The 22,574-nt window shown below is 33.6% G+C and overlaps 2 protein-coding genes across 3 annotated transcripts; both read left to right on the top strand.

Moving 5' to 3' along the window:
• The first annotated feature begins 247 nt into the window (after window positions 1-247).
• On the top strand, window positions 248-5,027 carry LOC117931737 (thioredoxin domain-containing protein PLP3A-like). Of its 2 annotated transcripts, none has more exons than XM_034852780.1 (9): window positions 248-338; window positions 1,818-1,906; window positions 2,695-2,769; window positions 2,857-2,904; window positions 3,010-3,152; window positions 3,771-3,843; window positions 3,925-3,986; window positions 4,350-4,447; window positions 4,518-4,988. In XM_034852780.1, the coding sequence occupies exons 2-9, from the start codon at window positions 1,823-1,825 to the stop codon at window positions 4,622-4,624; spliced, it is 690 nt and encodes a 229-aa protein (XP_034708671.1). In that variant the 5' UTR covers window positions 248-338; window positions 1,818-1,822; the 3' UTR covers window positions 4,625-4,988. The 2 variants fall into 2 exon arrangements, with proteins under 2 accessions (XP_034708671.1, XP_034708670.1); XM_034852779.1 differs by lacking the exon at window positions 248-338 and adding an exon at window positions 897-981 and having other exon boundaries at window positions 4,518-5,027.
• A 10,638-nt stretch (window positions 5,028-15,665) lies between these two features.
• On the top strand, window positions 15,666-22,243 carry LOC117931720 (transcription initiation factor TFIID subunit 10-like). The gene is made up of 3 exons (XM_034852755.1): window positions 15,666-15,788; window positions 15,879-15,943; window positions 22,147-22,243. The coding sequence occupies exons 1-3, from the start codon at window positions 15,696-15,698 to the stop codon at window positions 22,226-22,228; spliced, it is 240 nt and encodes a 79-aa protein (XP_034708646.1). The 5' UTR covers window positions 15,666-15,695; the 3' UTR covers window positions 22,229-22,243.
• Window positions 22,244-22,574: the final 331 nt, after the last annotated feature.

The following is a 22,574-nucleotide window of genomic DNA, read 5'->3' as shown; positions in this document are numbered from 1 at the left end:
AAACATAATATTTTAAAAAATTACATATTTTTATTTATTTTTAAAACAAATATTAAATTATTAGAAATGGATATAAAATAATTTGATAATAATTTTTTTAATAAATATTATTATGATGTTGCCTATTATTGTCAGGAAAAGGCCTAACGGGTGATCATGAAAGGTGATTACAAACAAAAAAAGTTTTAAAAAAATTTTAAAATTTTTATTTTAGGTAGTTGTTTAAAAATAACCATTTTAAAAGCGATTGGAAGGTTTTTCAGAGTTTTCTTCTACATTTGCGATCTGAATTCGACTCTTGCTTGCCCGCGGCGATCTCTCCGATAGTCTTGTTACAGGTGAATAAATGTCGCTCCTTTCCTATGTCACTCCGTCTATTTTTGCTTTGTTTGAAGATTGGGTATGTTTGTGTTGTGTGTTGGGGTCACGCTTCCTCTCTCCAGCAGCAGGATCCTTCCCTGCCGCGGTAACCCGGATAGGAGTCGATGGCCACCTAGCTTCCTCTCCGGCAGCGGGATCCTTCCCTTCCTATGGCTTCAAAAACAGTTTATTTATTTATTCTGGAAATTACCCATTTTTGGAAGGTGGAAAAATGCTGATCCATTGGACTAAGCTCGTATTTCTTCAATTTTTTTTGTTTTAGAACCTTAAGCATTGGTTCATGACCTGTTGTGGAGTTATCTTTTGTTGATTAGATGAGTCAACATTAAAGTCCATGACGTTTCTCTTCTTCTGTTGGGGTTTTCAATTGAATTTCCCATTGCTTGTTGATTTCCTCGTTTTAGTTCCTTACTATTTGAGTTTCTTATTAATTGTAGGAGATTTATCCATAGTTTGCTACCATATAGAGTCCAGAAAGTATCACTTCCACACAAAAATGCATTTAACCCTTCTGTCAGTGCTTAGTGGTAATGCTCACTTTGCATCTCCTCACTCTTAGAGAGACTAATTCATCTCTGCAATTGCCCAATATTGCCTTGAGTAAGTTGTGAATATAAAATCCCTTAGTTTCCATTCCTTAAATGCTTTACATCTGTTGCCTTTTTTCACATTGCAGTACATGCGAAAGTATTTTTAAGTTATCAACAATTTACAGAATTGCAGTACATGCGAAAGTATTTTTAAGTTATCAACAATTTACAGAATTGTAACCTGTGTGCAAGTGATGAGGAGTATTCAATTTTGTTCGTTGACAGTTTCAAGTGGAAAATCTTGGTTTTCATTAGAGTGATATAACTGTACTTAGAACCATTTACTTTATCGATTATGTATTTCCGTAAGTATGTTGGGTTTTTTTTTCAACTGATTAATCAGTCAATTCAGGAAAAACCCTTATGGTATGGTTTAAACAGAAAAAGACATGCACATATAATGATTTGGGTGGGTATTAAGAAATACTCTGTTCCATATTAACCTGTAAGTACTTGGCCAATCCAGTTTTTTCCTTTGCTTCATTGTTTGGGCAAACTAATACTGGCACACATACATTTGTTCTCGGCACTTTGGTTGTTTCTTTTTTACCCCTTTTTCTGGGGAATGTAGAAGCCTCGGTGTCTGATGAAAAATCATTATTTCTCCTGCATAAGAAGTTATTAGCAATACATGTTGTTTTGAAATTGGTTTCCTAAACAAACTATATTGTTGTTTCATTAACTATGAGCTTTTAGAAGATGAGTCTATGTGGCCTTATCACGAACTAGTCTGTCCTTGAATTTAGTCAAAGAATGGTGCATATGATTTTCTTTCTTGTTTTTTTAAACTAAGGTCATCTCTACTAGAGTATGCTCTAATCTTTATTGTGCTATAATTTTTCACAGAGAAAATGGATCCTGATTCAGTTAAAACGACCTTGTCCAATTTAGCATTTGGAAATGTAATGGCAGCAGCTGCTCGAGATTATCAAAAGGTGCCTCTTTCATTTTCTTCTTTCTTTCATTTAAGAACGGTCTCTTCTCTGGCTCTTAGTTTGCTACTGGCTAGTATCTACCATTCAGAAGCATGATATGAGACTATCCATTGAAAGGCATGACGTGGACTTGATCTTAATATTGCTTGCTGCTTGCTGCTTGCTGCTTGCTGCTTGCTGCTTGGTACAACATGATGAAAACTTGATTTTAGCATTCCATGCTATTTGTTACCAAAAATAACTCAGGCAATGCACAATAGTTATTCCACAGGTTGATTTACATTGCCTGTGCACAGATTTGATAGGAAGAATTTCTCTTTCTTTAGGAACAGGACTTGAATGCTTCTTCCCCTTAGTTGTTAAGAAACTCAAAGAATGTTATGTGCCTTTTTTTTCCCCTGGAAACTGAAAGGTGTGACATTGTACCTAAGAGGGGCTTAGAATGGAGTGTGTTACCTGTTGGAACCACCTTTCAACATCAAGTCTCATAAGTAATGCAATATTTTCTATCCACTAATGTTTTGATTTTAAACCTCTTGCACTGGAGGGAAGGTAACTGAGTATTATGGTGAACCTGAAGACCTGACATTCTTATGCATAAGCTAGTCATCCATAATAAGAGGATTAAAACAATGATACTAACTTTTTTTACTCCATGATTGAGTGTTTCAGAGGTTTATGTAAATATAACGGAATAATGGTGAAGGTGGCAAGTCTGATAGCTTGCAGAAAACCTTCCTCATAATTCATGAAAATTAATGCGACAACATCTTATTCTGGTCTTGCAGGAAGTGCTATCTCAGCAGAAGGCACAAGCTTCCAATTCAATCAATCAGGAGGTTGATCTTGATGAGTTAATGGATGTAAGTGGGATAATGCATCTATGTCATGTCTTCTTTTTAATGCACTTTTTTTTTTTTACATGAATTTACTTGCATGGGTGATATCAGGATCCAGAGCTGGAAAGATTGCATGCAGATAGGATTGCAGCTCTTAAGGTCAGAATTCGATCTTTGTGAAATGAACCTATATCTTTAAATATTGAGATATGTGGTAATCTTTCTGAGAATGGTGGAGTATTTACCCTATGATTTGTTTGATAGAAAGAAGCTGAGAAGCGACAGGCTTTAAAGAAGCAAGGGCATGGAGAATACAGGGAGGTAACTGAGGCGGACTTCTTGGGTGAAGTCACTGGGAGTGAAAAAGTAATTTGCCACTTCTACCATCGGGAGTTCTACCGGTGCAAGTAAAGTTTCTCTTCATACTTGCACTCACTCGCACTCTTTATTCACACATGTCAAAAAGGAAGGGTGTTGAGGGGTTGGATATGACCATGTCCCAGCTCTTATTGTGCTTTTTCCACTCTATCTCTCTCTCTCTCACACACTTATATGCACATGTCTAAAAGGAAGTGTCTTGAGGGGTTGGATATGACTGCCCCAGATCTTGTTATGCTTTTTCCAGAATTCATCTAGTTTCTCATCTAGTTTGCAATAGGTGAGGTTAAATTTATTGCAATGAGTTAAGATTTTGTTTGGGTAAATTTCCGTAGAAGAAGATAAAATTATGTGACAGGAGCGTTAGTTTCTCTCTATCGATGATGCATATATGTCAAACATCAGTAGAGGAGAGGCTAGAGTGAAAAATGACACGTACATGGACATATTATCTTTTGGCATGTGCCTTCATAAGCCCATGTTTAGAAGCAGTTTTCCTGACACTTTCACATTGATGCATAAGCCTCTCTCACATTAGTGAGCTCGCATTTGTAAGCTGTTGTTGGAGGTGTTCTCTTGAACCTCTGTTTACATGGATGCATGTATTTGCAAATTAATATTGTGTTCCTATTGATTGATATTTCTAGGATAATGGATAAGCATTTGAAATCCCTTGCACCAAGGCATATGGACACCAAGATTATCAAGCTGGATGCAGAGGTCAGTTTTCCTTAACTCTTTTGTTCTTGTGCACAGTGGAACTGAGGAAAATAAGATCTCATTGTTAAAAGTGAAATGCAGAATGCACCATTCTTTGTCGCCAAACTAGGAGTCAAAACTTTGCCTTGTGTCATCTTATTCAGGTCAGGCTCTCTCTAGTACTTTTTCACTGCTCCATTTTATATTTTATGCTGCTCTTTGTAATTTTGTGAGAAGCATGTCAGTGATGTAGAACTTCATTTGGTTCCCAAGAAGAGAAAAATTGGAATCTCATTACTACCCTCTACCTCCAGTAGTAAAATTCCAGAGTTTCTTGTCTTGTTGCAAATGGGGCAAAATAATGCACACTTGTATAGACTGCTTAAAGAAAACCCAAGCAGAAAATCAATCTGAAAGATATGCCAAAGTGCACTGGCATATATGCTTGACAATTTCATGCCATATCAGACTATATTTCTTTTTTGGATTAAATATGTAACTTGGAAATGTACAACCATCTCTTTCAGAAAAGGGATTGCAGTAGATAGGTTGATTGGGTTTCAAGATATGGGAGGAAAAGATGATTTCGCCACTAGGACACTCGAGGCTCTACTTATAAAGAAAGGTAAAACCTTTGTCCAGTCTAATTTGCTATATCTACTGGGTAGTGCTGGCTCTAAACCATTATTTTACAGGTATAGTTAGTGAGAAGAAAAAAGATGAAGATGAAGACGGGGGTTATCCTGAAAGCAGACGCAACACAGTGAGATCATCTGTGGATCGAAACTCTGATTCAGACTGAAATGGAAGAAGTAATTGAAGAGTTCAATTGTGATTGTGAGTTGCTTTTGGAATGCTTATTAGTGATATCGGTTTCATAGCCATAGGCATGAACCAATAAACAGCTAAATTAATGATGGTATTTGGGGAGAGAGGAAGTTCGAGTATGTTCTGATCCTCCTTAGGATATCCCAGAGGTCATTGTAGATTATTTGGTTTCATTTTAATTAAAGCCTTGGAATGGTCCTGTACTTATGTATGGATGTAGAGGCTTGAGCTACAGGGCGGGGAAAAAAAAAAAAATTGAGATAGAGATTGAGCTTGGGTATATTTGAATATGAGAAAAACTACTATTTTTTGTTGCCTTGAGGCAGTGGAATTGGGTATATTTCAAGTTAGCCATATAATGAAATCAGAAATGCAGAGAATTGGGTCCTTTTGGGTCAGTTTACTTGGAACCTATCCGTTTCTGTAAGTATTCTGGCTCAAAGCCCGAGCCGGACAAGATCAAGCCCTGGATAAAAGATCCGGTGGAGGGTGAAGTATAGCTGATTTTCAAACAATTTATGGTGAATATATTGATGATTTTTTAAATGATTTATTTTTTCAAAAAACGATTGCTACCAACGGGCAACTACTCATGCTCCTTATCCAAGGGTCAGAAAAGTTTTATAATGTCTAACTATTCTTGCTCAAAATTAATTCAATCAAATCTCAACCGCTCAAAATGTGTTATTAAATTATTAATAATTGTAGTTTAATTTAAATATTCTAATCAATTGAATTTTGATATTAATTTTATATTTATTTTAATATACATTCATTAATATTAATTTTAATATTAATTCAATCAAATACTCATGCTCCTTATCCAAGGGTCAGAAAAGTTTTATAATGTCTAACTACTCTTGCTCAAAATTAATTCAATCAAATCTCAACCGCTCAAAATATGTTATTAAATTATTAATAATTGTAGTTTAATTTAAATACTCTAATCAGTTGAATTTTGATATTAATTTTATATTTATTTTAATATACATTCATTATATATATATATAATTTAAATACTAGTTTACTTTAATATAAGACAATTTTATATTGATTGTAATTTACACTAATACACTTATAATTTAATTGAAATTAAATTTTAGTTTTATATTCATTTAATTTTATAATTTATTTACTTTAAATTTAATTTTTTAAATACCTTAATTTAAATATTGTTTTAATATCTAATTTAATTAAACATGTTTTGTTATTTACATTTTCAAATTTACAATTTGTTTATTATAAAAGTAGTTGTTTAATTAGTTCAATTTAATTATTAATTTGATATTGAATTAAAAATTAATTCATTTGTATATAGTTTATATAATATACACTTTCAAATTTACAATTTGTTTACTTTAATATAATTGTTTAATTACTTTTATTTAAATATTACTTTTAATTTTAATTTAATTTAATTTAAATGTATATGATTTGTAACTTATGCATGCAAACCTTCGATCTATTATTATGAATTCACAATTCATAAGCAATGACTAGTCCAAGTGAAAGTAGAAGTGATGTAGAATAGAACAAGCCGATACCTGCCAGAGGTCGCTTTCAGGTTCGTGAGCCTTTTGTTATTTGATTTCTTGTTGAACTAGTCTCCTTATATATATTGCTTTGAAACTATAGTTTCAATCAATGTCTCCTTTGTTTATTTCATTTTTTTTTTAAGTATAGTTTTATTGAGGAGACATTTTGTGGGTAGCATTTAGTTCTTATGTAGTCATTGCAATGGATTTAGTTCTTATGTACGGAATACATAAGGACAATGGTTTTGAATAAAGACTTATGAGAAGGTATCACAATAGATACGGTGGAGTGGTGAAAAGGTGGAGCAATAATATTGGTAAGCAATTTAATAATGCTAACACAAGCCATTATGCTCTTTGTTGTCATTAATTTAATTTAAAAAAAATGGGAAAGTTGTGTTGGGAGCCGGCCATTTGAAGGTAATATGGAAATCAAAGCCAAAGATTGTGCAATATGGGATTTGACCATGAATGGGAAAACTATTATTATTCTTTTGCATTATGTGCTTAGTCCCTTTTATCTTCCTAGAGTACCCATTTACAGTCTCCATGTCAGCAACATTTAATGTCTCAATGTTAGTAGGATATATCTGAAATTGAATAACACACAAAAATGTAAAAGTTAATGATGTTGGGTTACATCTCCTCGTGCGACCTGAGAACATAAAATTTTCCAAACACCCAATCTTGTTTCTCTCATTTTAGCAAAAGAAACCCTAAAACGTCTAATCTATCTTCACTGTCTTAGCAAGCAAACGGAGCACTTCATGGTAAGAACACTAGTGACTAGCCAGGTTGAAGAGGTGTAGTTGTGAGTCTCTCGGACTGACCCTTAGACCATGCCATTATGTGGTTCTCTTGTGTGCTCAAGTAGTCCACCTTTGGTTTTTTGGGAATGTACCTTAGGTACTACCTTAATAGCCTTTAGGTACTATCTTAATAGCCTTTAGGTAGTACCTTAGCTAAAGTTGTGGTCTACCTTTCCCAAGCCTTGAGCCTTCCTTTGTGACCCTTAGACCATGCCATTATGTGGTTCTCTTGTGTCCTCAAGCAGTCCACCTTTGGTTTTTTGGGATTGTACCTTAGGTACTACCTTAAGAGCCCTTAGGTACTACCTTAATAGCCCTTAGGTACTACCTTCAGGGACCTTAGGTACTACCTTAACTAAAGTTGAAGTCTACATTTCCTAAGCCTCAAGCATTCCTTTGTGACCCTAAGACCATGCCATTATGTGGTTCTCTTGTGTCCTCAAGTGGTCCACCTTTGGTTTTTTGGGACTGTACCTTAGGCACTACCTTAATAGCCCTTAGGTATTACCTTAATAGACCTTAGGTACTACCTTAAGGGACCTTAGGTATTACTTTAACTAAAGTTGTGGTCTACCTTTCCCAAGCCTCGGGCCTTCCTTTGTGACCCTTAGACCATGCCATTATGGGGTTCTCTTGTGTCCTCAAGTGGCTCACCTTTGGTTTTTTGGGATTGTACCTTAGGTACTACCTTAATAGCCCTTAGGTACTACCTTAAGGGACCTTAGGTACTACCTTAGGTAAAGTTGAGGTTTACCTTTCCTAAGCCTCGGACCTTCCTTTGTGACCTTAGACTATGACATTATGCGGTTCTTTTGTGTGCTCAAGTGGTCCATCTTTGGTTTTTTGGGATTGTACCTTAGGTACGAACTTAAGAACCTTTAGGTACTACCTTAAGAGCCCTTAGGTACTACCTTAAGGAACCTTAGGTACTACCTTAAGGAACCTTAGGTACTATCTTAGCTAAAGTTGTGGTCTACCTTTCCCAAGCCTCGGACCTTCCTTTGTGACCCTTAGACCATGCCATTATGGGGTTCTCTTGTGTCCTCAAGTGGTCCACCTTTGGTTTTTTGAGACTATACCTTAGGTACTACCTCAAGAGCCCTTAGGTACTACTGTAATAGCCCTTAGGTACTACCTTAAGGGACTTTAGGTACTAACTTAGCTAAAGTTGAAGTCTGCCTTTCCCAAGCCTCGGGCCTTCCTTTGTGACCCTTAGACCATGCCATTATGTGGTTCTCTTGTGTCCTCAAGTGGTCCACCTTTGGTTTTTTAGGATTGTACCTTAGGTACTACCTTAGCTAAAGTTGGGGTCTACCTTTCTCAAGCCTCAAGCCTTCTTTTGTGACCCTTAGACCATGTCATTATGTGGTTCTCATGTGTCATATAATTTAGCTAAAATTCATTTATTTATGTATTTTTATTTTTTATTTTTGCTCATTTTAGATGATAAATACTTTTTTAGGCTTGAATGTGAGTTTGCATGTGATAAATGACACTTAAATTAGATGATGCCTTTACTTTGAATTGTATGGCCACAAAAAAAAATATATTTTGTGCTTTTTCCATTCCCTTTCATTAGAATACAATACTTTTATAGCGAGAGATGCATAGTAGTAAATGCCCTTGATTTGTGAGAACTAATTTGAGGTTTCAACCGTTTTTATTCTTCATTTATTCTTCTTTCTTTTTACGGTTAATCAAATTGCACTTGATTGAGCCAATATCACAATTTTGATACCTCTACTACCACTATAGTCGTTGTCCCTCTTATGACGTATGCCTCTTTATGGGATGGGAGGTGACCTTCGGTACACTCGCCATTTGGCAACCTCTGGGCAGGTATCGACTTGTTCTATTCTACATCACTTCTACTTTCACTTGGACTAGTCATTGCTTATGAATTGTGAATTTATAATAATATATCGAAGTTTTGCATGCATAAGTTGCAAATCATATACATTTAAATTAAAGTAAATTAAATTTAAATGTATATCTCTTCAAATGCAAAAGTAGTGAGACGCTTTCTAAAATTAAAAAATCTAAACAAAAGAGATTATTTATAAATATCATAAATGTGATATGTACTAAAAAAAAGAAAAAAATAAAACAACATTTAATGATTTAATAGTTTGGTTTATAAATGTATGTAAGACTTTGGTATTCTAATTTTATTCAGCTAAACATTCCTAAATAATATGAACTTGAGCATTGTCAAAACAACAACTGAGCCACTGTTTGACATTTCTTCTTTGTCATCTCTCTTATGTAGAATCAATTTCTACAGAAATTCGGTTGAGAGTGAATGTTAAAATTGTATTTATTTTAAGTTTGGATCAGGAGAAAGGGCTTAGAAATGCAACTTTTTATCAAGTTGGCAAGCTCTTGGAGCTGTCGACACTCTCCAAAATCCTTGAGCAAAGTTGTATTCATTTTATATTTTTTTATCAATTAAATTATTTGTTTCCAATTTCTTTGATTCAGGAATGATTCTTTATTCTTCTTTATTTAGAATACAATTTTGGAACATCACATCAAAACACTTACTTTTATTCTTATGAAAATCAAGTTGCAGACATTTTAACAAAGCCAATAAGATGAAAACATTGCTCAAGTTGAAGAAGATGATGGAGATAATGAAATTTGAAGAGTTTGGTTAAAGGGATGCAATGTTGGAATCCCAATTAAACTAAGATTGTGTTTTCTTAATATATTAAAATTATTAATATTTGAGTTTGGTTTGTCTTAGGTTTTGAAACCCTAATTTTAGTAGGAGTTTAGTTTTTATTAGGATTAGGTTTTTATAATCATTTCTATGTATATTAAAAAAAAATAGGGTTGATTTCACTTTACTCTCCTACCCTATACTGTGTTTTTCACATTGCCCTTTCACATTTAGAATAAAACAATGTACCTTCCATACTTTATGAATGCATGCAATGTACATTTGTTGTGTGACAATGTTAGTTGTAATGAACGGAATGCACAATAGCCATTCTAGGGATTCAACTGCAATTGGGGGATTTAGAAAATTTCCACTAGATGATCAAAGGAAGGAGGGTTGGGTTAGGGTTTTGGGGGTTTTAAAATGAAATGACGATTTTGCCCTCACTTAAACATGTCACGTGTTTAATACATGCGCCTTCAGTTCATTACAACTAACACCGTGATACAACAAATGTACAATGCATGTATTTATGAAATATGAAAGATGCATTGTTCGCTTTTAAATGTGAGGGGGTAATGTGAAAAAACACGATATAGGTTGAGGAATAAAGTGTAATAAACCCAAAAAATTTTAAAAATGGTATGAACAATTTTATATAATTATTTATCATCTTCTTCATTGTTTTTCATTTTTTTTTTTTTTTTGCAAAGAAATTGCTCTTGGACTGGAAAAATCACTTTTACTCGAAGCTTAAGGTTAGATTGAGATTTTTTTTTACTCAAGCCTATGTTTTTCCTATTCTATACATTTATTTTGAATATTTAGTATTGCATTCTTGTTTGCAAAATTTTGTATAAAATCATATTAAAATAATAAAAAATACATGCTTAAAGTGAACAATGTATAGATGTGACAGTGATTTTGTAATTATTTAATATTTTGAGTTATGTTTGATTTCTTAAAAGCAATAAAAAAGGAATTAATTAGTTAAAATGGATGAAATCATCCATTTAACTTCTTCCATGTTTTTGTTTGAAGAATTACCTATTTTTGACATAAATACCTTTAACTATTTCAACTATTTACATGTAGGTTTTAAAAGAAAGAGTTATTTTTATAATAAAAGAATGAGGACATTTTTGTCAAAATGTGGTAAAAAAAATAGTGGAGGGTTAGATTTTCAAAATTGGGTTTTTAATGACCCTTTTTATTAAATAACCCTAACAAAAACTAGTAGGACTTTTTTTTTTTTCTAAAAAAAAAAGGGAGAATTATGTTTTCAACCCAGCTAGGTTGGGTAATTGAGGTAAGGTCCTCTTATCACTCATAATTAAACTCAAAACCCAATGAAAGAGTAGAAATTGAGAGGAAGGATATTGTCTTTAAAAAATCCTTAAAATACCCTTGACTGTTAAATGTAAAATTCTAACCAATCACCTCACTTTTCTCATTATCTCTTTGACTCTTTTACCCTTCTCTCACATATTTAATAGTGGAACCAAGTTGAATCATTTTTCATCAAATTGAATATGAAATATGGTTAAAAATTATTATTGCTAAATGCATTTTTTAAATGAATAACTTTTAAATACCTCATCAAATATTATTTTTTTCAAATTTATAGAACGTATAATAAATACTTTTTAAATATCTCATAAAATATTATTAATTTGTTTTTCTAACTTGCAAAATAGACGCATGGTGTTTATTATTTCTCATATTATTTCAAAAATAATGTAAACACTCACATGCATATATATATATATATATATATATATATATATATATTTGAAAGTGTAAATAGGGTAATTGGCCAAATTAAAGTCTTCAAAATATTCAAAATTTCTCCATTCCAAAATTATCTAATTGTTCCCACACTAATCCTAAATATTTTTGAATAAAGATTTAAATATTTAAAACCATTAAAATAAATATTTTCTTATTAAAGCAATTTTTTCAAAGTAATAAGATAAAAATCATGAAATCTTCAAAATTATAATTACAACAAATATTTTAAATTTTAAAACTAATTTCATAATTTAAATTAATGATTTTAAAAAATAAAAATGTTATAAAAATAATTTTTTTATTTTTAATTCCATTTAAATATGATTTTTTTTAATCTCTATTGATAACAATGAAATTATGTTTATAAAGGCAAAATAGTAAAAATATATATTTCATTTAGTTTACTTATAATGAACAATTCAAACATGATTGATTTTAATTTTATTTCCTTTGTGTTAATTTTTGTAAGGAATGTCTTAATGACATAGTTTGGTAAAAAAAACAAACTATCAATAATCGTCGTAATGTCAAACTCAAGTTGTTTAAAAATCGTACAAAACCTATTAGGAGCCTTGTACGCCCTTGTACACTTGACACATTTTCCTTGTACAGTTAGTGTAATACCCTTGCACAATATACAAATTTCATATCTCTCCTAAGTTATATGTCCATGTAAGTGTATTAATCATATTTTCAATGGTTTGGTTGACAAAATGGTGAATGACTTATGGTCAATTTTTTTTTCCCCAAAGATCATTGTTAGCCCAAAGGTTCTCCTAATCGGGTTTTGATGATAACAAACCATGGTTAAGTGATTAATTGGTTTAATGGTTAAGAATCTCAGGCATAAACTCGAAAATTCATCAAATGACCAAATGGATACAAGATCGAGACTTTTGGAAGACTTGTGATCATAGGAAACGAATGTAAGATGAATGCATGAGTGCACTTAGGATTTTCATACCGTTTCATGCAACTTAGAAAACTCGATTTATCCATTAAAACTTCGATTTCATTAAATGTACCTTAGGCAAAATATTTTAAAATTGGCATAATAATTCACCTAAAGACCTTGCCTAAGTGTTAGAAAAGAAAGGAATTGAAAGAGATGGGTTTTCGGGGCCAAAAGGCTCAACCGGTTACCCTTATCCGATCGAGGTCCGATCGAGGGATGCCCAAAATCTTCTCTCTCTCCCAGTAGTCTTTTCTTCCCGATCGAGGTTCATCTCTTCTCGGTCGAGGTCCGGTCGAGGCAATGGTAACCTGTCAAGCATTAAATGCTCCAAAAGCTAGTAAACCGGTCGACCCTTAGCTCAACCGGTCGAGGTTACCTTTTGCTGTTTTTAGCTCCTGAGCTTAGAAACCTATAAATTGAGAGCTCCACTTCATTTATTGATAAGAGAACACTTGCAATCAATTGTTTACCTACTTGTTCTTGACCAAAAAACTCTCATTTCTTTCTTAGTGCATTAAATCATCACTTGCATATCCTTTAGTGCACTCTTGTATGTCATCCTAGCTTTGTCTTGTATTTTGAGCTATTCTTAAGCTAGGTTGAGAGATTCATTCTTGTAAAAGCTAAGTGTTAAAGCCTTCAAGAGGTTTGAATCTTGAAGAGATTGTGTAAGAGACCATTGGAGTCGGAATCCAAGTGTAAGAAGATTGGAAGCTTGGTTGAAGTTTCAAGCTAGTGGAACCCTCACTCGGTTAGGAGATTGAGGAGAGTGGACGTAGGCAAGGAAGTGTCGAACCACTATAAAACCCGAGTTTGAATTTTCTAACTCTATCTCTTTATTTTTGTTTATATTGTGCTTGAACTTGTTGTGTTTAAAAAGATTTTAAAAAACCCAATTCACCCCCTCCCCCTGTTGGGTGTTTTTCTTAATTAAGCATAACCTTTATTTTCTCAATCATTATTGGGGAAAATATTGGAATTTTCATGTGAGAGTTAAATAAAGTGCATGACATAGGTGTACAATCCTTGGGTGACAAGGAAAATAAAAAAGTGGTTTGAAATCATTCACAAAGGATAATCTTGTACACCTTTGTACAATTAGTACATTTTCCTTGTACAGTTAGTGTAATACCTTTGTACAATGATACAAATTTCATATCCCTTCTAAGTTATGTGTCCACATAAGAGTGTTTAACCATATTTCCAATGGTTTAGTTGAGAAGATGGTGGATGACTTAAGGTCAATTTTTTTTCCCTATATATCATTATTAGGGAAAATATTGAAATTTCAATGTGAAAATTAAATAAAGTGCATGATATATGTGTACAATTCATGAGTGATAAAAAATAAAAGAATGACTCATAATCGATTGTAATATTTCACAAAGGGTAACCTTGTACACCTTTGTACACTTAGTACATTTCCCTTATACAGTTAGTATAATACAATTGTACAGTGACACAATAAATGAATAAATGATTTTTTTTCATATAAAAAATAGTACTAACAAGGTTTTCAATTTTCATTTTTAAAAATAGTTTTCATTTTTTAATTAAACGTATTTTCAAAAAGAGACAATAGAGAAAATAAAAAAATAAAAATAAAAACTTGAAAAATATTTTAAAACCAAACTAAAATATAATCTATATAATTTTTAACTACTTGTTTTCATTTAAAATAAGTAAATATACCTTTCAACCTTTTTATATAAGAAAAATTCAATCTCTACTATGTATTGATATAATCAACTTCTAAAATTAGGTCATATGAAAACATTTTAATTGAGTACTTAAAATAAAAACTCTTCATCCATCCTCTTTCTTTCTTTTTCTTTTTCTTATTTTAATAAATTTTCAATTAATTTAAATCATTAAAAAAAATCCTTAGTAAACAAATTTGTAACATTTTATATAAATTATTACTAAAAGTCATGTTCAAAAAGTTATTAAAATAAAGAAGGAAGAAGATTAAAAAAAATTAAAATTTTTATTTTATAATAATAAAAAAACTTTAAAATACTTTTTAGTATAAAAGAAATTAAAATAGTGAATATATTTATTTTAAACAGTGCTTTAATCATTAAATTATTTACTTCTAAAATATAAAAGATAAAAATAAATGTAAAAGATAATTTTTATTTATTTAAATTAAAATTTTTTTAAAAATTATTTTTCAAAATAGTCTTTGAATCATTAATATAATTTTTGTTTATTTATAATTTAAAAATAAAAAACAATGTTGATTTTTCAATTGTTTATAAAAGAGTTTAAACAAATAAAGAAAAATCTAGAAAATGGTTAAATAAGAAAGAATAGTAGCATGTGAAGAGTGATAGAATAAAAATAAAAATAAGTTAAATGGGTATTTTTGTCAATTACTATCCCATATTCTTGTAATCAATTATGGGTGGTTGGAGGACTTTACCTTAATTATTAAGCCTATATGGGTTGAAAACACAATTTTCCAAAAAAAAAAGTCAAATGAGTATTTTTGTCAATTACTATCCCATATTCTTGTAATCAATTATGGGTGGTCGGAGGACTTTACCTTAATTATTAAGCCTATATGGGTTGAAAACACAATTTTTCAAAAAAAAAAAAAAATGTTTGAAGGAGAAATATAAAAAACAAGCACCGAAAAATCTTTTTTTTTTTTTGGAAATAATCAGTTAAAAAGGATGAAATGATCCCAAATTTGTGAATCTAACCATTCCCATGTTTTTACTTGAAAAATAACTCATTTTTGACATAAATGCTTTTTCCCATTTCAAATATTTACATGTAGGTTTTAAAATAGGGGGTTATTTTTACAAGAAAAGAATGAGGGTATTTTTGTTCAAATGAGATCAAAAAAATGATGACGGGTTAAATTTCAAAAATTGAGTTTTTAATGACTCTTTAATCAAATAACTCTGTTTTACTCGTATTTTTTTTATTTCATATTCATTCCTTTACTAAAAATATTACAATACGTATATGTAATTTTGCCCTAGAGACCAAAGTACATATTGAATTGATTATTTGGAGCATTTGACTTAATTTATGAGATCACCAAAAATTGATAAAATAATAATATATTCAAGTTATTAATTTATAATTTTAAATTAAAAATAAAATTAATAATGCGTATACATGCTTTTTGGGTCTACATGTTTAAATGTATTAAAAAATAATTCGAGAAATTTTTTTTAGGAATACTAAAAAATAAAAATTGCAAATAAAGGTACGCGGAACAAATATTTCATAGTATTGAGGCAGGAGAAGGAAAACGCATTCCGGGAAAGAGAGGGAGGATGAATCAAAACCAAGGAGGCAACGATGCTAGGCACGACGATGATTCTGCGCTCTCTGATTTTCTCGCTTCCCTTATGGACTACACTCCGACTGTATGATTTTTTGTCGGCCTAAAACTAACTTTTTTTTAAAAAAAATTTTTTTTAATGAATTTTTATGATTTTCTGTGTTTGTTTTTTCAGATACCAGATGAACTGGTGGAGCATTATTTAGCCAAAAGTGGGTTTCAGTGTCCCGATGTTCGATTGTAGGTACTTTTTCCTTTTTTATTTTATTTTATTTTTTATTTAACCTCTTTTTATGTAATTGTTTATTTAGCCTCGTTTGGTTTCCAAGAAAACTGGGGATTTTTTTGTTTTTTTGATCCTATAGCTAGACTGTTTTGGTTTCCGAAAAAATGCTTTTTAAAAATGACCTGACTAAGCCATATGTTTGTATTAGGTTGTTTTTGATGGTGTTGTGATCAATGATGATGAAAGATCTCTGATTTTTATTTTCTCTCATTTTCTCAGCAACATGACAGAGAATTTTATATATATTTTACCTTTCGATGACTATTGTTCTGACATGAACTGTATTGTTTTGACATAAACTCTGTGAGTAGTATGAATTTGTTTAGTGCATGTTGACGGTTTTCTCTTTGGTTAGAGAACTTGTCTTCTATTGAAATTATTAACGCTTAGTTTTGGATTTTGAGCCTCACGTAGGAAGGGTTTGAGTTTTTGGAATATAGTTCAGTGTAAAGAAAGATACAAATTTAAGTCAGTACCAGTGTTTGGTAAAATTAGCTCGAGCATGGCCATGTAACTTGGCAATCAAGATTATCATAAGTGGAAACTTAAGATGGTATAGAATTGTTATGGCAATTCAACTCAAACTTTGTTGGGCTTTAAACCACTTATTATTTATTTATTTATTATTATTTTTTATTTTTAAAAAAGAAAGATTCTGGAGAGAATAGTGGATTTGGGCATCATTTTTGATTTCCTAAATTGTTGTGGCAGTCAAATAAGCACATTGAAGGCTCTCCATGCTTACACAGGAGTAGGTCCCATGGTTTATGGTACATTTAGCTTCAGTTCATGATCCTAGAGTAAGGCTGTGGGTGAAGCTAGATTTTTGGAAAGATGTATTGGAATAAGAAAGTTTAGGTCTAAAGTCTAATCAGCAGTGGAGAAAATATGTGGAGTGTAATTATTTTTTACAGTGAAAAAAAGGGAAATAGATTTTGAGAACAGTTGAAGGGTGAACTTTTAGAACTTGTTGCCATGGAGAGAATTTTCTGATTATCGAGAGAAGGCTTAAAGAGGTAGAAGCATGTCAAGATAGGAAAATCGTTTACTTAGGCTATTCTGTCCTTGAAATTCTATATCCTATGTGGATATACATAGTTTAATTAGTAAGTGTTTAGCAAGTAGTTATTCTCAATATTACTGTAATTGTATAGCAGGTATTTTTCATCATATCTGCATTTTAGTCCTCACATAACAATAGCAATGGATAAATGAAGTTTTTGTTTTTGTTTTACCATGTTTCTAATTTGAGGTTATTGTGAGTCTTTTCATACATTATAATCAGGCGTGGGCGAGACTAGACAGATTTTTAGCTTCCCCAAGCTGGCTGGATCAATTTAGTGGAGTCACTCAGGGCAGGTTGTCTCGGCCAATTTCTGATCATTTTCCGATTGTGTTGGAGGGGGGTGGAATAAGAAGAGGTCCAACCCCGTTTAGATTCGAAAATATGTGGCTGAAGGTTGAGGGGTTTAATGATATTGTTAGAAACTGGTGGCAGAGAATTGATATCAGGGGCAGCGCTAGCTATAGGCTGGCTGTTAAATTGAAAGAAATTAAAAAGAAGTTGAAGGAGTGGAACAAAGAGGTTTTTGGGAGGCTGGAAACTAATAAAGCCTCAGCCTTGCAACAAGTAGATTTTTGGGATCGGGTGGAAAATGAGAGAATCTTGACTATGGAGGAAGCTGAGTTAAAAAAGGAAGCTAAAGATTCCTTTAAGAAATGGGTCCTGTTGGAGGAAGCACATTGGAGACAGCAGTCAAGGGAGATTTGGTTAAGGGAGGGGGATAGAAATACGGGGTTTTTCCATAGAATGGCTAGTGCCCATCGAAGAACCAACGCTATGGACAGAATTAAGGTTAATGGGGAGTGGCTAGAAGAGGAACAAGAGGTGAGAGAAGGAGTGGTGAACTCGTTTCAGCAGTTGCTCACTGAAGATATGGGCTGGCAGGCGGATATTGGTAGAGTTCAGGTGGGGTGCATCAGCCAGCAAGAAGCAGAGAGTCTGGAAATCCCATTTGCAGAGAATGAGATTCACTCGGCGTTGATGGAGATGAATGGGGACAAAGCCCCAGGCCCGGATGGTTTCACTGTTGCCTTTTGGCAAAATGTTTGGGATTTTGCCAAAGAGGAGATCATGGAGATGTTTAAGGAATTTCATGAGCATAATTCCTTTGTTAGGAGCCTTAATCACACTTTCCTGGTGTTAATACCTAAGAAAAGCGGGGCTGAGGATCTTGGAGACTTTAGGCCTATCAGCCTGTTGGGGGGGCTCTATAAACTTTTGGCTAAAGTCTTAGCCAATAAGCTCAAAAAAGTGATTGGCAAGGTGGTCTCTAATGCTCAGAATGCCTTTGTAATGGGAAGACAAATTTTGGATGCGTCCTTAATTGCTAATGAGGTGATAGATTCGTGGCAGAAGAGAAAAGAAAAGGGCCTTATTTGCAAATTGGATATTGAAAAGGCTTATGACAGTATCAATTGGAATTTCTTAATGAAAGTCCTCCAAAAAATGGGATTTGGGACCAAGTGGGTGGGATGGATGTGGAGCTGCGTGTCCTCTGCCAAATTCTCTATTCTTGTCAATGGAGTGCCAGCTGGGTTCTTCCCTAGTACTAGAGGACTTCGTCAAGGGGATCCTCTATCTCCTTACCTCTTTGTTATGGGAATGGAAGTTCTGGACGTCCTTATACGGAGAGCGGTGGAGGGGGGATATCTTTCAGGATGCTTCATTCGGGGTGGTAGTAGGACTTCCTTGAATATTTCCCACCTATTCTTTGCTGATGATACGATTGTGTTTTGTGAGGCAAACAAAGAGCAAGTTTCTCACCTAAGCTGGATACTTTTTTGGTTTGAAGCGGCTTCGGGTCTTCGAATCAATCTAGCCAAAAGCGAAATTATTCCAGTTGGAGAGGTGGAAGATATTATTGAGTTGGCAGCTGAGTTAGGGTGCAGGGTGGGGTCTTTGCCCTCTCAGTATTTGGGCCTTCCCCTAGGGGTTCCAGCTAGGGCCTCTTCTATGTGGGATGGAGTGGAGGAGAGGGTCAGGAGGAGACTTGCGTTGTGGAAAAGACAGTACATCTCCAAAGGGGGGAGGATCACTCTCATAAAAAGTACTTTGGCTAGCATGCCAATTTACCAAATGTCTATTTTCCGAATGCCGAAGTCTGTTGCTAAGAGAGTGGAGAAAACCCAAAGAGATTTCCTATGGGGGGAGGAAACTTGGAGGGAAAAGTCCACTTGGTTAAATGGGATGCGGTCTGTACAGAAAAACACAAGGGAGGGCTAGGAATAAGGAGAATAGCCACCTTGAATAGAGCCCTGCTGGGCAAGTGGATTTGGCGGTTTGCTTGTGAAAAGGATTATCTTTGGAAACAAGTAATCATTTCGAAATATGGGCAAGAGGTTTATGGTTGGAGGTCAAAGAGGGCTATTGGGGCGGTTGGAGTAGGGGTCTGGAAGGAGATTATGAAAGAAGCGGATTGGTGCTGGGAAAACTTGGCTTTTGTAGTTGGAAAGGGCTCCAAAATCAAATTTTGGAAAGATAGTTGGTGCACTGACACTCCGTTGTCCCAATGTTTCAATCATCTTTTTGTCCTTGCTGTGAATAGAGATGCTACGATTGAGGAGATGTGGGATCAGGATTCGGGTCAAGGAGATTGGAATCTTGTCTTTGTGAGAGACTTCAATGATTGGGAGCTGGATATGGTTGGGGAGCTGTTTCATACTTTGAGGGGCCATAGGCCCTCCAGGGAGGATGATTCAGTTATGTGGAGACAGGGAAGAAAGGGTTTGTTCAGAGTCAAAGAAGCGTACAGGCTGCTAGACAAACCTAATGCCACAATATTTCCCGCAAGGAGAATATGGGTGGATAGGGTGCCAACCAAAGTATGTTTTTTTGCTTGGGAGGCTACGTGGGGGAAGGTGCTTACTCTGGATAGACTACAGTTAAGAGGGGTGCAACTCCCAAACTGTTGTTTTTTGTGTGGTTGTGCAGAAGAGAATGTAAATCATATTCTTTTACACTGTATAGTGACTAGAGCCCTATGGGACATTATTTTTGGGTTGATAGATGTTAAGTGGGTCCTCCCAGAAACTGTAAAGGAGACTCTTATCTCTTGGAGGGGCTCATTCGTAGGGAAGAAAAGGAAACAGATTTGGAAATCCATTCCGTTATGTATTTTTTGGACGGTTTGGAAGGAGAGGAATAGGTTAGCCTTTAGGGGGGGTGAGTTGAATATTCAGAAACTAAAGAATTCTTTTGTCTGTAATTTGTGGAATTGGGCCAAAGTGTATTTAGGTGAGGAGTATGTCTCCCTTATAGGTTTTTTGGAGTGGATAGCTTCCACTTAAGGGGAGGTAGTTCTCTTTGGTTCTTTTCTCTTTTTGAGGCGTTGCCGTTTTGTATACTCCCTGTATGCTTTGTGGTGATTAGCCTTTTTTAATGCATATCTTATTTACTTATCAAAAAAAAAAAAAAAAAAAGTGTTTATGAAGCATTTTATTTTTAAGAAGTTTGAATCCTATTTGATCAGTATATTGGTTAGCTTGTTTTAAAAGTCCTTTACTTGTTTGGGAAGTTTTTTGAAGTCTAGAAATTAGTTACATTGTACTAAACAGAGGATTTAAAATGGACTAGTCTTTATTTATATAAGAATATTGTCTTGGACATCCTGGGTTGCTGCCTAAGTAGTTTCTTTCTTTTCCTCTTTCTTTGATCTTCTTCTTTCTCAATTGCCGCTTCTATGATTTTGTTCTTCAAGCACTTCTCCATTAAAACACTTAAACCAATCTATAAAAGATCCTATCTCAGTTTTGGTCTCTTACTCTCTTTCTATACCTTTGACCTTATCTCAATGATTATGTCAGCACATTCCTTTGGAAGACAACCTTAGCCTCAAGGTTTCGATCATCATGTTATATTATTAGATCACTTCTAATACCAAACTTGTTAAGGGAACAACAAGAACAATGGGGCAATAATCATTTTTTTCATGTAGAGAATTTGTTTAAAAAGAGCTGTCTTTTGTGGGAGGGAAAAGAGATTTTGAAGATGGGTACTTGCTGGGATGGTTTCATATACTCCTTTTTTTTTTTTTTTTTTTCTTTCGATGGGTTTCATATACTCCTTATATGAATGTCCATATAATCTCCAGATGCTCAACCAACTAGAAAACTTGATCAACGCTGTTGCTAATCCACCCATTTTAAGGCTTTCTTTTATAAACTATAGAATGCAAAGATGCTTGGATTTTTAAACCACCATCTTATAACCTATAGGTGTACTCTATATTTATAGCTCTTGTAAACTCTTATTTTTGGAAATCTCACATCACAATTCAACATAATGAACATAATACTTTTATGTAATGCTCCTTTATTTTGAATATGCTTCCATGAATTCACATTCATGGACAGTTTTTTCAGGAAACAGAAAATGAGATTGGTCTTATTTTACTTGATACAAGTTTTAGTGATATCTCATTTTCCGCAGAAGTTGTAATGATTATTGAGAGAGTTCCGATAATGCTGTAGCCAATACTTTGATACATAATCATGTTTAGTTGATGCTGTACATGTGGCATAAACCATATAGACATAAAAATGTTTATGAGATTCAGGAAGCAGGGAGCTGTTCTGTCACCTACTTTGGAAACATTCTAGACATATGCATGTAAAATTGATTTGCTAAGTTGGGATTTGCTATTTCTTTCCTTCTCTTTTTCCTAATGTCCCTCTCTTTTGGTTCATATGATTGCTGTCTTTATCCACTTGAAACTTTCCTATAAGTTTATGAATTTAAGTCGTAGGCTGCTCAAATTTCTGTAACCAATAAAAAATTTGATTTTTTAAATTCTTATTTGAAATCTTTGATAAATTCATAATCAAAAGTTCTGGTTGTGCCTTCGTTGGTTGTGTTATCACTTTCCTTTCAACTGAAAACCTTAGGTGCTACCATATTTTTTGAAATAAAAACGGAGAGCAATCTGGATTCCTCCTTTTTTTGGTGTAATGTAAACGGGAAGATAATTATTCAATAAGAAAGGAAACTAGTGAGTTATAACCTGCTTTGGAGGATGATGATTTCTTTAAAACCAGAATTAGACTTCTTGGATATGTATCATGTCAGATTGGATTAATTTTCTCCTTTGTTTTGCAGAATTAGACTAGTAGCTGTTGCCACTCAGAAGTTTGTCGCAGAGGTTGCTAGTGATGCGCTTCAGTATGTTTCTAAATTTTAGTTATGCCTGTATATAATGTAAAATTCAAGGCTTTTCTATGATCTGAAGCTGTGTTCATGGCTGCCAAGAAGCATTAATGTTTTCTAAAAGAGGACAAAGGGTTATGTGTGAGGGAATGGTGATGGATGTAAAGTCATTCTTTATGTAGGCTTCTTATCTATAGGAGGCCAACTAAATGAGATGGTGAGGTGCCAACAGTTTGAGAGGATGGGTGGAGCAGAGTGAGAGGTGAGAGGGAATTGGAGAGAATGGTAGTGAAATCAAGAAGAGAACTTAAGAGATTGGGAAAATCTTTTCTTCTTTCGTTGGATGCGAAGTGAAGCCTTTTTGTATTGCTCCAAAATAG

This window comes from Vitis riparia, chromosome 15 (genome assembly GCF_004353265.1).
Source record: "Vitis riparia cultivar Riparia Gloire de Montpellier isolate 1030 chromosome 15, EGFV_Vit.rip_1.0, whole genome shotgun sequence".
Taxonomy (NCBI): Eukaryota; Viridiplantae; Streptophyta; class Magnoliopsida; order Vitales; family Vitaceae; genus Vitis; species Vitis riparia.
The sequence above is the reverse complement of the archived record's forward strand: the minus strand, read 5'-3'. Positions and strand labels throughout refer to the sequence as shown.

What these genes read in the sequence shown, in the direction of transcription:
- LOC117931737 (XM_034852779.1), top strand. Translation starts at nt 912, where the DNA reads ATGCTCACTTTGCATCTCCTCACTCTTAGAGAGACTAATTCATCTCTG. An exon ending in ATTGCCCAATATTGCCTTGA is followed by an intron (nt 982 to 1,817) that starts GTAAGTTGTGAA and finishes AATTTTTCACAG; the next exon opens with AGAAAATGGATCCTGATTCA. An exon ending in CTGCTCGAGATTATCAAAAG is followed by an intron (nt 1,907 to 2,694) that starts GTGCCTCTTTCA and finishes CTGGTCTTGCAG; the next exon opens with GAAGTGCTATCTCAGCAGAA.
- LOC117931720 (XM_034852755.1), top strand. Translation starts at nt 15,696, where the DNA reads ATGAATCAAAACCAAGGAGGCAACGATGCTAGGCACGACGATGATTCT. An exon ending in TTATGGACTACACTCCGACT is followed by an intron (nt 15,789 to 15,878) that starts GTATGATTTTTT and finishes TTGTTTTTTCAG; the next exon opens with ATACCAGATGAACTGGTGGA. An exon ending in CAGTGTCCCGATGTTCGATT is followed by an intron (nt 15,944 to 22,146) that starts GTAGGTACTTTT and finishes TTTGTTTTGCAG; the next exon opens with AATTAGACTAGTAGCTGTTG.